The sequence below is a fragment of the Phyllobates terribilis genome, unplaced genomic scaffold (genome assembly GCF_046119375.1).
Source record: "Phyllobates terribilis strain yellow unplaced genomic scaffold, ASM4611937v1 Scaffold_10__3_contigs__length_209671492, whole genome shotgun sequence".
NCBI lineage: Eukaryota > Metazoa > Chordata > Amphibia > Anura > Dendrobatidae > Phyllobates > Phyllobates terribilis.
The window spans coordinates 72216941-72232144 of record NW_027362770.1 but is presented as its reverse complement, the minus strand read 5'-3'; the positions used below and the strand labels follow the sequence as shown (position 1 = coordinate 72232144).

Here is a 15204-nt window from a genome sequence, read left to right as displayed (position 1 = left end):
CAGTTTGTCAGCTTTTGGACACCTTTGAAGGTGTTTTCTATGTGTTTCTATGTGTTTTTGTTTGCCTGCCATTGGTTTTAACGGTGTTTGAAGGTGTTCGACGAACAGTTCGACGAACAGTTCGACGAACACACGGGTGTTCGACGAACCGAACCGAACTCGAACACTACGGGGGTGGCTCAACACTACCCTGGACCCATTGAGAATGACTTTAAAAAAAAAAAGAAGGAAGGTCAGTTTTACTGTAAAGTGAACACGGTGAATGAAAAACCCCAAAACAATTGTGGAATTGCACTTTATTTCCAATTTCATTGCAGTTGGAATTTTTTATTGTTTTCCAGTACACCATTTGGTAAAATTAATGCTGTCATTCAAAAGTACAACTCATCCCGCAAGAATCAAGCCCTCATGCGGCCATTTTGACGAAAAAATAAAAAGTTATGGCTCTGGGAAAAAGGGGAGGAAAAAACAAAAGTGCAAAAATGGAAATTCGCAAGATTGTGAAGGGGTCAAAGTAGCACTCTTCCCATCTAAGTATTTATTCTCTAAATATATCGCAGTCATCATATTATATAGCACTGTGTAATTACGATGGTCAGTCAATAAGTAATGCCTATTTTTTTTCTCCTTAAATAAGGTAGTTATGTTAAATATTCGAATTTAGCACAATTCCTCAAACCTTCTTCTCCAATCCACAGCAATTGCAACTTCCTGCACCAACAGGTGGCAGGACTGTATCCGTTTGCAAAATGGCTGACATCGATGTTCGTATTAGACAGCGTTCTGTGATTGAATTCTTGCATGCAGAAGGTGAAACGCCCATTCGAATTCATGACAGACTGAAAAATGTGTACGGTGATGCAACAGTGGATGTCAGTACTGTTAGACGATGGGTTTGTCCCTGTAACACAGCTGAAGGGCCATCACCGTTGGCTGACAAAATGCGAAGTGGCAGGCCAGTAACTGCAGTGACTCCAAGCAGCATTCAGTGAGTCGATGACATCATTCGTGGTGACCGCCGGGTGACTGCAGATGAATTGTGTGGCATTATCTGCCTCAGTAAAGGCAGTGTGATGAAAATTATTGGACAACTGGGATACAGAAAAGTTTGTGCACGGTGGGTACCAAGAATGCTTTTTACCATGCTGGAATACATGCCCTTGTTAAACGGTGGACCAAGACTGTGGAAATGGATGGAGATTATGTTGAAAAGTGACAAATTAATTGTTAATGTTGTGGTTTTCAACCTATGTAATTTCTTGCCAATTAAAAGGAAAAAAAAAATAGGAGGCATTACTTATTGACTGACCCTCGTACTATTGCTCAGTTTCCCTTTCTACCCAGATAATTCTCTTTTTTCTGCTCTATGTAGAAACAGGAAGTCTCTTGTCCCTGCATTTATCATTCCCCTTTTCAACCCCTGACCCAGCTGCTCCCTCCTCTCCCTGCCAGGGACTTTTTCAGTGACTGATGACTCATACAGGGAAAATTGTCCTCCTGTTTCTACATAGAGCTTAGAAGGATTCAGCTAGTCAGTTTTTAATCACGTGAGGTCATTCATATACCCACAGTGGTATCTCACTGATTATAAAGCCAGTAATAGACATGCTATCCTGTCCCCCAGAATGACTCCACTGCACACACCGCACCGCCATGCAGCCTCCTATCAGCCAGTGGCAGCAGCAATGACCTCACCCAGCATTCTGCACACTGTACTGCTGCAGGAAGCGCCCCCGCCCCCACTGTGCGCGCTGACGTCACCGCACACACCCTCACAACGTGCTGGCCCGCAATAAATGAAAGCGAGTGGGCGGGGCTCCGAGCACCGGAAATGGCGTTTGGAGCGGGAGCTGAGCACAGGCTCGGGGAGGAGGTGATAGCGATAAAGGAGGGGTACATGACGTCACGGCGGCCATTACACGGAGCAGGAGAGGCTGGGACGTGACGAGCCGGCGCTCCGGGGAGAAGCTGCATTTCCTACGGAGACTGGGATCTGACTGGGTGCCGGGCTGTTGTGATTCCCGGATTGCTGTGCACGGCGGGGCTGTCACATCGCGTCTTCTGGATCCGCTTAGATTAGAGCACCTCTGACAGCGGCCTCTGTGGTCCATCTCCCCGGTCCTTCCCGCGGCCACAGCCCGGCTTCCCCGCACTCTCAGCATGGACGAAAAGTCGTTCACCAAGGAGCTGGATCAGTGGATCGAGCAGCTGAATGAATGCAAGCAGCTGTCAGAGAGCCAGGTGAAGACGCTGTGTGAGAAGGTGAGTAACGCCGGCTGGTGCCGGGGACTACAGGGCGGCATGGCCAGACCTCCGGGACGGCGGGAGTAATGCTGCAGGTGTGGCCAGTGCGGGCCCGGCACAGGCTGATGGCGGCACATTGCCAAGTGCTGCCCTCCGGACTGGAGCGGCGGGGCTGACATCTTAGCCGGCTCATGGTGGCCGCTCAGCTCCTAAGATGGCGGCGACGGCTCCTCCCGCCCCCTCCGCAGGAATGCGTGCACTGCCGTGAGGAGAGGGGCAGTGTGTGTGTGTGGAGAGAGGGGGCAGTGTGTGTGTGGAGAGAAGGGGCAGTGTGTGTGTGTGTGGAGAGAAGGGGCAGTGTGTGTGTGTGTGGAGAGAAGGGGCAGTGTGTGTGTGTGTGTGGAGAGAAGGGGCAGTGTGTGTGTGTGGAGAGAAGGGGCAGTGTGTGTGTGTGGAGAGAAGGGGCAGTGTGTGTGTGGGGAGAGAGAAGGGGCAGTGTGTGTGTGGGGAGAGAAGGGGCAGTGTGTGTGTGGGGAGAGAGAAGGGGCAGAGTGTGTGTGTGTGGGGAGAGAGAAGGGGCAGAGTGTGTGTGTGTGTGGGGAGAGAGAAGGGGCAGAGTGTGTGTGTGTGTGGGGAGAGAGAAGGGGCAGTGTGTGTGTGGAGAGAAGGGGCAGTGTGTGTGTGGAGAGAAGGGGCAGTGTGTGTGTGTGTGGGGAGAGAGAAGGGGCAGTGTGTGTGTGTGGGGAGAGAGAGAAGGGGCAGTGTGTGTGTGTGGGGAGAGAGAGAAGGGGCAGTGTGTGTGTGTGGGGAGAGAGAGAAGGGGCAGTGTGTGTGTGTGGGGAGAGAGAGAAGGGGCAGTGTGTGTGTGTGGGGAGAGAGAGAAGGGGCAGTGTGTGTGTGTGGGGAGAGAGAGAAGGGGCAGTGTGTGTGTGTGGGGAGAGAGAGAAGGGGCAGTGTGTGTGTGTGGGGAGAGAGAGAAGGGGCAGTGTGTGTGTGTGGGGAGAGAGAGAAGGGGCAGTGTGTGTGGGGAGAGAGAGAAGGGGCAGTGTGTGTGGGGAGAGAGAGAAGGGGCAGTGTGTGTGTGTGGGGAGAGAGAGAAGGGGCAGTGTGTGTGTGTGGGGAGAGAGAGAAGGGGCAGTGTGTGTGTGTGGGGAGAGAGAGAAGGGGCAGTGTGTGTGTGTGGGGAGAGAGAAGGGGCAGTGTGTGTGTGTGGGGAGAGAGAGAAGGGGCAGTGTGTGTGTGTGGGGAGAGAGAGAAGGGGCAGTGTGTGTGTGTGGGGAGAGAGAGAAGGGGCAGTGTGTGTGTGTGGGGAGAGAGAGAAGGGGCAGTGTGTGTGTGTGTGGGGAGAGAGAGAAGGGGCAGTGTGTGTGTGTGTGGGGAGAGAGAGAAGGGGCAGTGTGTGTGTGGGGAGAGAGAGAAGGGGCAGTGTGTGTGTGGGGAGAGAGAGAAGGGGCAGTGTGTGTGTGGGGAGAGAAGGGGCAGTGTGTGTGTGTGTGGAGAGAAGGGGCAGTGTGTGTGTGGGGAGAGAGAAGGGGCAGTGTGTGTGTGTGTGTGGGGAGAGAGAAGGGGCAGAGTGTGTGTGTGTGGGGAGAGAGAAGGGGCAGTGTGTGTGTGTGTGGGGAGAGAAGGGGCAGTGTGTGTGTGTGTGGGGAGAGAAGGGGCAGTGTGTGTGTGGAGAGAAGGGGCAGTGTGTGTGTGGAGAGAAGGGGCAGTGTGTGTGTGTGGGGAGAGAGAGAAGGGGCAGTGTGTGTGTGTGGGGAGAGAGAGAAGGGGCAGTGTGTGTGTGTGGGGAGAGAGAGAAGGGGCAGTGTGTGTGTGGGGAGAGAGAGAAGGGGCAGTGTGTGTGGGGAGAGAGAGAAGGGGCAGTGTGTGTGGGGAGAGAGAGAAGGGGCAGTGTGTGTGGGGAGAGAGAGAAGGGGCAGTGTGTGTGTGTGGGGAGAGAGAGAAGGGGCAGTGTGTGTGTGTGGGGAGAGAGAGAAGGGGCAGTGTGTGTGTGTGTGGGGAGAGAGAGAAGGGGCAGTGTGTGTGTGTGGGGAGAGAGAGAAGGGGCAGTGTGTGTGTGTGGGGAGAGAGAGAAGGGGCAGTGTGTGTGTGTGGGGAGAGAGAGAAGGGGCAGTGTGTGTGTGTGGGGAGAGAGAGAAGGGGCAGTGTGTGTGTGTGGGGAGAGAGAGAAGGGGCAGTGTGTGTGTGGGGAGAGAGAGAAGGGGCAGTGTGTGTGTGGGGAGAGAGAGAAGGGGCAGTGTGTGTGTGTGTGGGGAGAGAGAAGGGGCAGTGTGTGTGTGTGTGGGGAGAGAGAGAAGGGGCAGTGTGTGTGTGTGTGGGGAGAGAGAGAAGGGGCAGTGTGTGTGTGGGGAGAGAGAGAAGGGGCAGTGTGTGTGTGTGTGGGGAGAGAGAGAAGGGGCAGTGTGTGTGTGTGTGGGGAGAGAGAGAAGGGGCAGTGTGTGTGTGGGGAGAGAGAGAAGGGGCAGTGTGTGTGTGTGTGGGGAGAGAGAGAAGGGGCAGTGTGTGTGTGTGTGGGGAGAGAGAGAAGGGGCAGTGTGTGTGTGTGTGGGGAGAGAGAGAAGGGGCAGTGTGTGTGTGTGTGTGGGGAGAGAGAAGGGGCAGTGTGTGTGTGTGTGTGGGGAGAGAGAGAAGGGGCAGTGTGTGTGTGTGTGGGGAGAAAGAGAAGGGGCAGTGTGTGTGTGTGTGGGGAGAGAGAGAAGGGGCAGTGTGTGTGTGTGTGGGGAGAGAGAGAAGGGGCAGTGTGTGTGTGTGGGGGGAGAGAGAGAAGGGGCAGTGTGTGTGTGTGGGGGGAGAGAGAGAAGGGGCAGTGTGTGTGTGTGTGGGGGGAGAGAGAGAAGGGGCAGTGTGTGTGTGTGTGGGGGGAGAGAGAGAAGGGGCAGTGTGTGTGTGTGTGGGGAGAGAGAGAAGGGGCAGTGTGTGTGTGTGTGGGGAGAGAGAGAAGGGGCAGTGTGTGTGTGTGTGTGGGGAGAGAGAGAAGGGGCAGTGTGTGTGTGTGTGGGGAGAGAGAGAAGGGGCAGTGTGTGTGTGTGGGGAGAGAGAGAAGGGGCAGTGTGTGTGTGTGTGGGGAGAGAGAGAAGGGGCAGTGTGTGTGTGTGTGGGGAGAGAGAGAAGGGGCAGTGTGTGTGTGTGTGGGGAGAGAGAGAAGGGGCAGTGTGTGTGTGTGTGGGGAGAGAGAGAAGGGGCAGTGTGTGTGTGTGTGTGTGGAGAGAGAAGGGGCAGTGTGTGTGTGGAGAGGGGGCTGTGTGGATGAGGGCTGGGGTTGATAAGGGGGTAGTGTGTGAAGAGGGGGTGGTGTGGCATGTTCTCCTGGCCGCCTCTGTATGTTGTGATGAGCCCTGTTCTGCCCGGCATGGTGCGTTGTGTGGTGCCGCGGCTCATGTAGTGTGCTCATCGTCATCAGGGCTGTGGAGTCGGTAAGCCAAACCTTCGACTCCCTCATACATGGCTCATGTGTAAGTGATAAATTTACTGTAGCACAGATTAATCTCCGCTAAAAGTCTACACCCTTAGATCAGGAATAGGACAGACATTTATAGGACATTTCATAACTTTCCCAAATTCTTATGAAAAAATATTCCCCACAAACTGCATTGAACTACTGTACCCAATTTATTATAAATTTAAAAATTTTTGTAGTCGGCCATTTAAGGCTGTGTGCCCACGATGCTTTTTTTTATGCCTTTCCGCAGCGGCAGAAATGCTTAAAAAACGCATGGTAGAAGGTCTGCCATGGTCTCCAAACTTCCTCTGCAGATTATCATTGCGGAAAAAACGCAGCACTACCAATTATTTTGCGGAAGTGCTGCGTTTTCGCCGCCATTGACTTGCATTGGAACGCATGGATTCCGCTTCACTAGATAAGCACATGCGGAATACATGCGTTCAATGTGCGAATGGTACCCAGGTCTAGAGGAGACTCTCCTCTGGACCCCGGGTACCATAGAAAACTGTAAAAAAAAAAAAAAAAAAAGAAGAATAAAATAAAAAATGTTATATTTACCTTCTGATGGCCCCCGATGCGCTCATCCTCTCATGCCGGCAGATCGCGATGGACTGAAGGACCTGCGCTGACGTCAGTTGTGATGTGTTATACGACGCTGACGACGGCAGGTCCTTCAGTGTACCGCGAGCTGCCGGCAGCCAGGACAGAGTGAAGCAAGACTGCGGGGGCCATCGGAAGGTAAGTATAGATTTATTTTTTACCACTCTCTCGGTCACACTATATAAATCCATGCTGTTTGCATGGATTTATATAGTGTGACCAAGTTGTCAAGCACTTTCCAAGTGATGCTAAAATCACTGGGTCCATGAAAAACACGTACAGCACATGGATGGCATCAGTGTACAATCTGTCTGCTGTCCATGATTAACATTAACTTGACAAAGCTTCTCTATATTTTGCATTTTTTCTTTATCCATACCAGAAAAACACTGATGACATACTGATACCGGTACTGGTTTTATAAAGGTGCATGATGGGGCCCTGTCACATACCTAGTTGTGCAGCCAGGCTTAGTTTGTGCTGCCCTTGGTTTTGGGTACATGAATTGATTGATTGGGTTGCCTTTTTAAAGGAAGTGTACATTTTCTGTTGAAGTGTGCATGTTGCCTGATCGCTTTCATTACGTACCTGGCATTCCTGTTGTAGTTACTAGAAGGCAGGGTGTACCCATAAAGCGGGCATGTTCAGGGGTGTGTTAGGAATTGGCATGACTTCTCATTGTAAAATGCTGACGGTCTTGCACATTTACTACTAAAAACCCAGCTATTGTGCCATGGTATTGTGTTGAATGTGAAGTCACAGGACACACAATTATATTGCAGTAGATTTAGGGCACGTTTATTTTACTCACTCTAAAGCACTTTACAGACATCATCACTGTCCCTATGAATGGTCAAAATGTAAATTCCCTATCCGTATGTCTTTGGAGTGTGGAAGCAAACTGGAGAACCCGGAGGAAACCCGAGCAAACATGGGGAGAACATCCAAACTCCTTGCATATACTGTCCTTGGTGGGATTTGGACCGTGCTGCTGTATAGCTATAGTGCTAAACACTGAGCTTCATGCTGCCTGGTATGCACATTAAAAGCTTTATTTCTAAAGGTTCACGATTGGCTTAGTTGGTAAGACCACCACCATGGGCAACATAACACCATTGTGGTAAGGAGTAATTCGATGAAAACTCAATCCAATTCCAAGGATCGGATACTTCTGTCAGAAGAGTTGGAAGGTTACCATACGTATAGGCTGTCAGCCGATCCCAACAGCCTCGGTGCATGGAGCCATTAGACTGGCTGCTATAAATGTCTGAGTGACTATCTTGTAATGGTGGTCTGTCTCTTGCTGGTCACTCTTCCCTCTTGTAAGAACTGAGATTTAATGCTATCAGCCTTAGTTTCTGTCCCATTAACCAGGTTATATTTGCAGGCAAAAGAAATTTTGACAAAAGAATCAAATGTCCAAGAAGTCCGATGCCCAGTAACTGTTTGCGGAGATGTTCATGGACAGTTTCACGACCTCATGGAGTTGTTCAGAATTGGTGGCAAATCACCAGATACAAATTATTTATTCATGGGAGACTATGTGGATAGAGGCTACTACTCGGTGGAGACTGTAACGCTACTTGTCGCACTAAAGGTATGAGTAGATTGTGCTTTGTGCTGGTGATCACACTAGGCAAAGGTTAAGAAACCTGACCTCCGTGTTTTCTAGGTGGTCTGGCAACATGCTGGACTTGTAGGGAATTGGTGAAGGTCACATGTTACTACTTTTGTAACCATTTTTAATGTTTTTTCCCAGGTTCGGTATCGTGAACGTATCACTATTCTAAGAGGAAATCATGAAAGCAGGCAGATCACACAAGTATATGGGTTTTATGATGAATGTTTAAGAAAATACGGAAATGCAAACGTCTGGAAATACTTCACTGATCTGTTTGATTACCTTCCGTTAACTGCCTTAGTGGATGGCCAGGTAAGGTTCTGAGGGGCTACCTCATACAGCTAGGCGTAGGTATAGGCAGTGAAAGTTTTCTGAAGGTTTCCTGTCCAGGCATAAACACTATCCTTTTCTAGAGGGTTTCTACTTACTACTTCTGTTCAACGTGCTTTGCTCACCACTGCAGGCTATATGGTAATATGGCTGTCCTAGTCGGTCCCCCATAGCATGTACTGCACAGCTTTTGCTGCAAGTTCCTGGACTTAGAGTCTGGACTTGTAGGAGTCTGCGGATTGCTAGTCTTGCTTGCGCTTTAGTATTGGTTTCCCTAATGGGACAGTCCCTTCTAGTGGTGGGGTCCTAATAAAAATTGCAAGCTGAATTTTCTTCTAGGCAATTAGTTTTTCTTTGCTTGCTTACTAATTAAACTAGTATACAGCGCTGCTATAAATCCCACAGAATCATGATGGATGTGTCAGAGGGAAGCTTGCAATGGATCAATCATATCCATTTTAGAGCCTATAACACATGAAGCCTTCTTTGCCTGTGGGCAGACGAGCTGACGACTTTAAGCTCGTGATCATGAAAAATGTTCTTGATGCCTAGAAGATGGATCATTGGAGATTTGGCCGTTCCTCTGAAAGGTCTGCTCTAGTCAAGCAGCCTCGCCTTCCTGTGCTGCATCGGAGGGTTGTTGGACAACCTTCTGAACTGCTATTGATTCTTGTCTTAATCTCTGCACTCGCCTGTTTACTATGCATCGGTCTGTGGACTTCTTGCTTCATGTTGGCATGCTAGTGTTCAGCAGTCTGTAGTTGTAATCTAGATTGCCAAATCAAGGTGTTGGCCAGGTCAGCGATATGCAAGTCCTATCCTTTTTGCAGCCCACACTACGACCTTGGATGTACACTAGTTGGGGAGCTAGAATAGCACGGCTATGTACACTCTATGTTCTGTAACTCAGGTCCTATTGAAGTGACTGTGATTTGAGCTGCAGTACCGAGTGGTCATTAAGAGTGTACAGAGTTGTGCTATTCTGACTCTACACTGTATATCTGCCTGCTGCTGGAGCTGTACACAGCTGATCAAAGGGTGTCAGACCCCCACATCTCATATTGCTAAGGGTTAGGTCATCAGTATACAATTCCTGGACAACCCCTTTAAGCTGGTGTGGGCTGCAGCTAAGATAATAGTCCTATGTTTAAGAGACCTTTATAATGATCACTGATGCTTGACATTATAGCAGTACTTATGACTTTGTGAAGGGTGCAGTGTAAGGGTTGACACTTCATTATGGTATGTGTCAAGTGTACTTTTTACTGGAATCCGCACATCACTTTGGTATGTTTAAATATCACTTCAGTCTTTTCTGTATTTCGGGTGTCTTTATCTCCCATTCCAGTGTTATAAGTGTTGGCTATACAGGACAGTGCGGTAGGAGCGCTCCTATTGTGCTGCCTTGTTTGTCACCGTTCTATTAATGGGTGGTTGGATAATCCTCAGTCAGTGTGCAACGTATGACGGGTGCTGTAACCCACTACTTGGTGCGTTTTCAGTATAGGATGGTTGGCCCAAGCTGTCGCCTCTTGAACCCTACTGGTAGTCTGGCCATATAATGGGTGCTGTACTATAATGTATTACTAAACTGTGAGTTTACCAGAAATGGTGTGCTGTAATTGTGTCCTTCATCCACAGATCTTCTGTTTACACGGTGGATTGTCGCCTTCAATAGACACACTGGATCATATCCGCGCACTTGATCGTCTGCAGGAAGTCCCACATGAGGTATGTTTTACAAGACTATTCCCTAATGTGCCCTCTGTGGTAAAGGGTGAAGTGCTTTATGGCATCATGAGTGTGCTGTATTCAGATCAGATTGTACAACAGCCAAGTAGTTTGACCCTTTAAATACCACAATTCATACTGATCGCTTTTCAGTCATTCACTGCTACTTGTTAGATGCCCTCCTTAAGGGATGCACCTGTTAGCTCATAAACAGTGAACCCCTTACTGTCCCAGGGCGTATTAGTACGCCCCAGGCCATCACCCCCGGTTCAGTGAGGGCTCCGGCGGTGAGCTGACGTGCCCGCAACAGCCGCCGGTGGAATCACGATCCACCCGCGGCTGTTAACATGTTAAATGCTGCTGTCAATCTGAGTGCGGCATTTAACATCACCGCGCCGGAAGCGTGGCATTAGTCCCGCCCATCGGTGACCCCTTCACGTGATCCCAGGTCACTGATGGGTGGGCATGACAACCCTGGGTCTGCAACAGACTCCAGTGGTTGTCATGTAAAGATTACTATGAGTGCCTCCTAGTGGTCGGTGCTCACGGCACAGGAGCATTTCTGCTACATAGAGGTGATCTGCTGATCACCTCTATGTAGCAGAGACGATCGGACAGTTGCTGCTTTTAGTCTCCTATAGAGACTTTAGAAGCAAGCAAAAAGTTTTAAAAAAAGTTGTTAAAAATATTAAAATATAAAAGTTTAAATCACCCCCCCCTTTTGCCCCATTCAAAATAAAATAATAAAAAAATAAACCCCACATACACACAATTTGGTATTGCTGCGTTCAGAATCACCCCATCTATCAATATAAAAAAATGAATCCGATCGGTAAACGGCGTAGCGAGAAAATTCCAAACATAACTACGTTTTTTTGGTCACCGCAACATTTCAATAAAATGCAATAACGGGCGATCAAAACATTGTATCTACCCCAAAATGGTATCAATAGAAACATCAGCCCGGCGCACAAAAAAAAAAAATAAGCCCTCATCCGGCCCCAGATCCCGAAAAATGGAGACGCTACGGGTCTCTGAAAAGGGCACTTTTTTTTTAATAGCAATCTTTGGATTTTTTCCCCCCACTTAAATAAGAAAGAACCTATATATGTTTGGTGTCTATGAACTCGTAATGACCTGGAGAATAATAATGGCCGGTCAGTTTTGGCATTCAGTGAACGTGGAAAGAAGAAAAAAAAAACTGTGGAAGGCTGAGTTCACACGATGAGTTTTTAATGCGTTTCCACGGCGTTTTTGCAGCTGCGGAAACGCATTAAAAACGTATGGTAGAAGGGCAGCAATGTTCCCCAATGATGATCCGCATGTGCTGTGTCCATGCTGTGGATTTTTCCGCAGCGTTTATGCTGCGCTCAAAAATCCGCAGCATGTCAATTTTTGCATAGACGCGGCGGTTTCACTGCCATTGACTTGCATTAGAACGCGCCAATTCCGCAAGACTGCCTTTGTACTTGCGTTATTGGCGCGTTCTAATGTGCGGATGGTACCAGAGTGTGGAGAAGATGACTCTCCTCCGGACCCGGGTACCATTTAAAAAGCTGTAAAACAAGAATAAAATAAAGATATATTCACCTTCTGACGGCCCCCGGTCTCCTTCCCTCTGCTCGCGTGCAAGACTGAAGGACCTTCGGTGACGTCAGTCATGTGACCGCAGGCCCTTCAGCGCAGTGTCTCGCGATATCCCGGCAGCCAGGAACGAACGCGGCAGCACACGCCGGGCCATCGGAGGGTAAGTATAGCTTTATTTTTTGACATTCTCTCGGGTCACACTATATATGCCGGTTGCATGGATTTATATAGTGTGACCTAGTTGTCAAGCACTTTCCAAGTGATGCTAAAATCGCCTGGAAAGCGCTTGTCAATCTGCATGCCGAAACGCATGTGAATCCGCATGTATTCCACAGGAAAAACGCATGTACAATCCGCATGCTTTTTTTCTGCCAGGGAGATGCAGAAATTTTCTGCTTCATTTCTGCATCGTGTGCACATACCCGAATTGCACTTTTTTTTGCAATTTCACCGCACTTTGAATTTTTTTCCCGTAAACAATATGGTAAAACTAGTAATGGTGTTTAAAAGTACAACTCGTCCCACAAAAAATAAGCCCTCACACGGCCATATTGCCCAAAAAATAAAAAAACGCTATGGCTCTGGGAACAAGGGGAGCAAAAAACGAAAATGCAAAAATGGAAAATCCCAAGGTCGCGAAGGGGTTAAACCTAAGTCCTCCTGTATAGGCCCGATCCTACGATATGCCTTTCCCTTGCAGTTTATAAATCGGCACAGTCGGTCTTCTCAGTTTGTGTGAATGTTCTATTGACCTTTTTCCCGTTTGCTCTTTCAGGGCCCAATGTGTGATTTGCTATGGTCAGATCCAGATGACCGTGGTGGTTGGGGTATTTCTCCTAGAGGTGCTGGATACACATTTGGACAAGACATCTCTGAAACGTTCAATCATGCCAATGGCCTTACCTTGGTTTCTAGAGCCCATCAGTTGGTGATGGAGGTAAAATGATTTAATGCCTCATCAGAGAATCCTAGATTAGTTTGTGCCCTTTGCTTTGCCTTATTCCTGGTTATTTTCCATGTTGGCATAACGTGCTCTAACCACTTGTCGTCTGATTTCAGGGATACAACTGGTGCCATGACCGGAATGTAGTGACTATTTTTAGTGCTCCAAATTATTGTTACCGCTGTGGTAACCAGGCTGCCATAATGGAACTTGACGACACTCTGAAATATTCATTGTAAGTATGACAATCTACAGAAAAAATCCTTGTATGCCTTTTACATATGCTATAATATTGAGCAGACTTGACTCTTTACAAGTCATGTTGGTAGTCCTTAGGGTATGTGCACACAGTCCTTTTTTTTTTTTTTTTATGCGTTTTTGTTGCAGCAAATTTGTGCACCCCAAAAACCGCATTGCAAACCTTATCCCAGCATTTTCTATGGGGCTTTGGAAGATCTGTGCACATGATCAGGTAGTTCTTGTGTGGCAAAAGAAGCAGCATGTCCGTTCTTTGTGCGTTTTTGTCTGAGTTTTTCTTATACAATTGATTGGAAAAAACGCATGGCAAAAACTCAAACCCGTGTAAATGAAAAAAAGAAAAGCACCAAACGCGTGGAGTTTCCACAGCATTTTTCTTGCCGAGAGGTGCAGAAATTTCTGCAAGCAAATCCTGATCGTGCGCACATACCCTTAATGTCTCAGGATGCAAGCATATATTTTAAGGAGGGGGGGGGCGACATTGACATATGGTACAGTTACACAACAAAGTTGTACATGCACACTGCCACGTCATTGTGTTTGACTATCTGCCATAATGTAAGTTAGTGTGCATGTTGACCATTGCAAACGGGACACAAGACCCCTTTTCTGGTGATCATTGGTGAAACCCTCATCAATGATAAATTTATCTCCTAAATTGTGTGATAGTTGGACAAATGGATCCGCAGGACTCTGGCCATGTGAGTAATCCAGAGCAATGTGAACCTTGCCTTACTGGTGGTATCCCCAGTGGCACTTTTCATTAGAAGGCAGCCATGAGGTGATTAGTCAAGACCTCGTAGTGGCCAAGTAATGAGAATTCCTGGAGGAAGGCACAGTTCATAGGAGGTTCTAAGGGCTCTGGTCTTGTGGTCATGGCCCATAATGTGGCTGCTGGACTAGAGGCCTGTGGATCTGTTGTGGCCATTGTGACTAGCCTCTTGCTAAGCATGGATTTGCACTTTGTATGATTGGTCAGCACCGTGTGATGTCTTGGATACAGTACTTCTCTGGTTTTGCTGTTAATTGTGACACCTTTTTATTCCCCCCCCCAGCTTGCAGTTTGACCCAGCACCTCGTAGAGGAGAACCACATGTGACTCGCCGCACCCCAGACTACTTCCTTTAAATGGAATTTTACACTTGTACAGTATTGCCACAATCAGGATTATGACCTGGGAGCCAAGAAGAGGAGCAGTAACTTCAGTCAGGAGAGAGCATTTGTCACACGTACTGTTCTCAAATGGACCAAAAGATGTGCCATATACAAAAGCAAAGCCTCTCATCTCAACAGCCCGTGACCACATTAGAAAAGACCCGTTCATTGCATGCTGAAGTGACATGTCTGTCTGTCAAGGAAACCCAATCCCAGTTTTCTGGCATAGCACTACTTGTAGTTCCTTTTTGCTTTCTCAGACTTCGACAAAATTATGATGTAAACATTAACGCCTCGTGAATCCAATTTTAACTCCATTTAGCAATAGCTTTACTTGGCATGATTGTAGATAAGGATAGACAGTCTGGAAAACCCTTTAGCTCTCTGGGGGGGGTGGGGGGCTGCAGCCTTTTGGGGCTTCCTCCATCAGTGTGAAGGGATTTAAGGACCTTTAAAGAATAAGTACCAAGGCCTTCATTGCCTCTTCTGTGACTTCAGAAATGTGTTCATTTTCAGGGAAAACAATCTAATTTTTTTTTTTTTTTTTTTTGTCTATTTCCACCTATGCCCAGCCATGTTTTTTTTGTTCCAATCTGCATTATTTTTGTCACTCTTCATTGTTTTAGGTTAGTTTTGACAGATCTTTCTGTTACCATTGCAATCCAAGGCGGCAATGTTTTTTTTTTTTTTTCTTTTTTTTTCATAATAAACTTGTGAACAAAGTACTTAATAATGTGAAGCTTAATTTGTTACTTCTACACGAAAAAAGCAAAGACACTGTATTGGAACTGTAAATGGGCTCCAGGAACCTAAAGTGTACCTTTTTTTTTTTTTTATCTCCCTGCAGCACATATGTGATACTTCATTTACATGGCATCTTATATTTCTGCCTGCAGGATAATGGCTTGTTCACACGTAGCATTTACACTGCTGTTTTCCACTAAGGTAGAACCTCTATTGTGTATAGGGATAAGTTCACACTTGTCTGCAGTGGATTTATTTGCACTAAAAATGCAGTCCCTTGGCAGGAATGACTCCGCATAGTGCACACTTACGTGTTTAGTTGCAGCTTTATGCATTGGTGAAAATTTACATCCTGCAGATTTAACCAAGAAAATAAATAAGCAGCATGTGGATGAGCTTTCAGGAATTGCATTCACTTCATTGCTGCTGTGAAACAACGCTGCGAATGCTCAATGTGAACATACCCAAGCAGTAGCAGTTCATTGGATGAAAATTTACCAAATGTGATAATGGGGGAATCTGCAATTGGCCCAAAAGCAGAGTTCA

The 15204-nt window shown here is 47.6% G+C and overlaps 1 protein-coding gene across 2 annotated transcripts; it reads left to right on the top strand.

Annotated features, from left to right (window-relative positions):
• The first annotated feature begins 1869 nt into the window (after positions 1-1869).
• LOC141164404 (serine/threonine-protein phosphatase 2A catalytic subunit alpha isoform) lies at positions 1870-14639 on the top strand. 2 transcript variants are annotated; one of them, XM_073649593.1, is made up of 7 exons: positions 1870-2262; positions 7677-7886; positions 8049-8222; positions 9882-9971; positions 12334-12495; positions 12618-12736; positions 13815-14639. In XM_073649593.1, exons 1-7 carry the CDS (start codon positions 2161-2163, stop codon positions 13885-13887), a joined length of 930 nt encoding a protein of 309 aa, XP_073505694.1. In that variant the 5' UTR covers positions 1870-2160; the 3' UTR covers positions 13888-14639. The 2 variants fall into 2 exon arrangements, with proteins under 2 accessions (XP_073505694.1, XP_073505695.1); XM_073649594.1 differs by lacking the exon at positions 1870-2262 and adding an exon at positions 5515-5699.
• The last annotated feature ends 565 nt before the right edge of the window (positions 14640-15204 follow it).

Excerpts from the sequence above, each read along its gene's own strand:
- LOC141164404 (XM_073649593.1), top strand. The coding sequence starts at position 2,161 with ATGGACGAAAAGTCGTTCACCAAGGAGCTGGATCAGTGGATCGAGCAG. Across the intron at positions 8,223-9,881 it reads CTGCCTTAGTGGATGGCCAG|ATCTTCTGTTTACACGGTGG; the intron begins GTAAGGTTCTGA and ends CTTCATCCACAG. Across the intron at positions 12,737-13,814 it reads GACACTCTGAAATATTCATT|CTTGCAGTTTGACCCAGCAC; the intron begins GTAAGTATGACA and ends TCCCCCCCCCAG.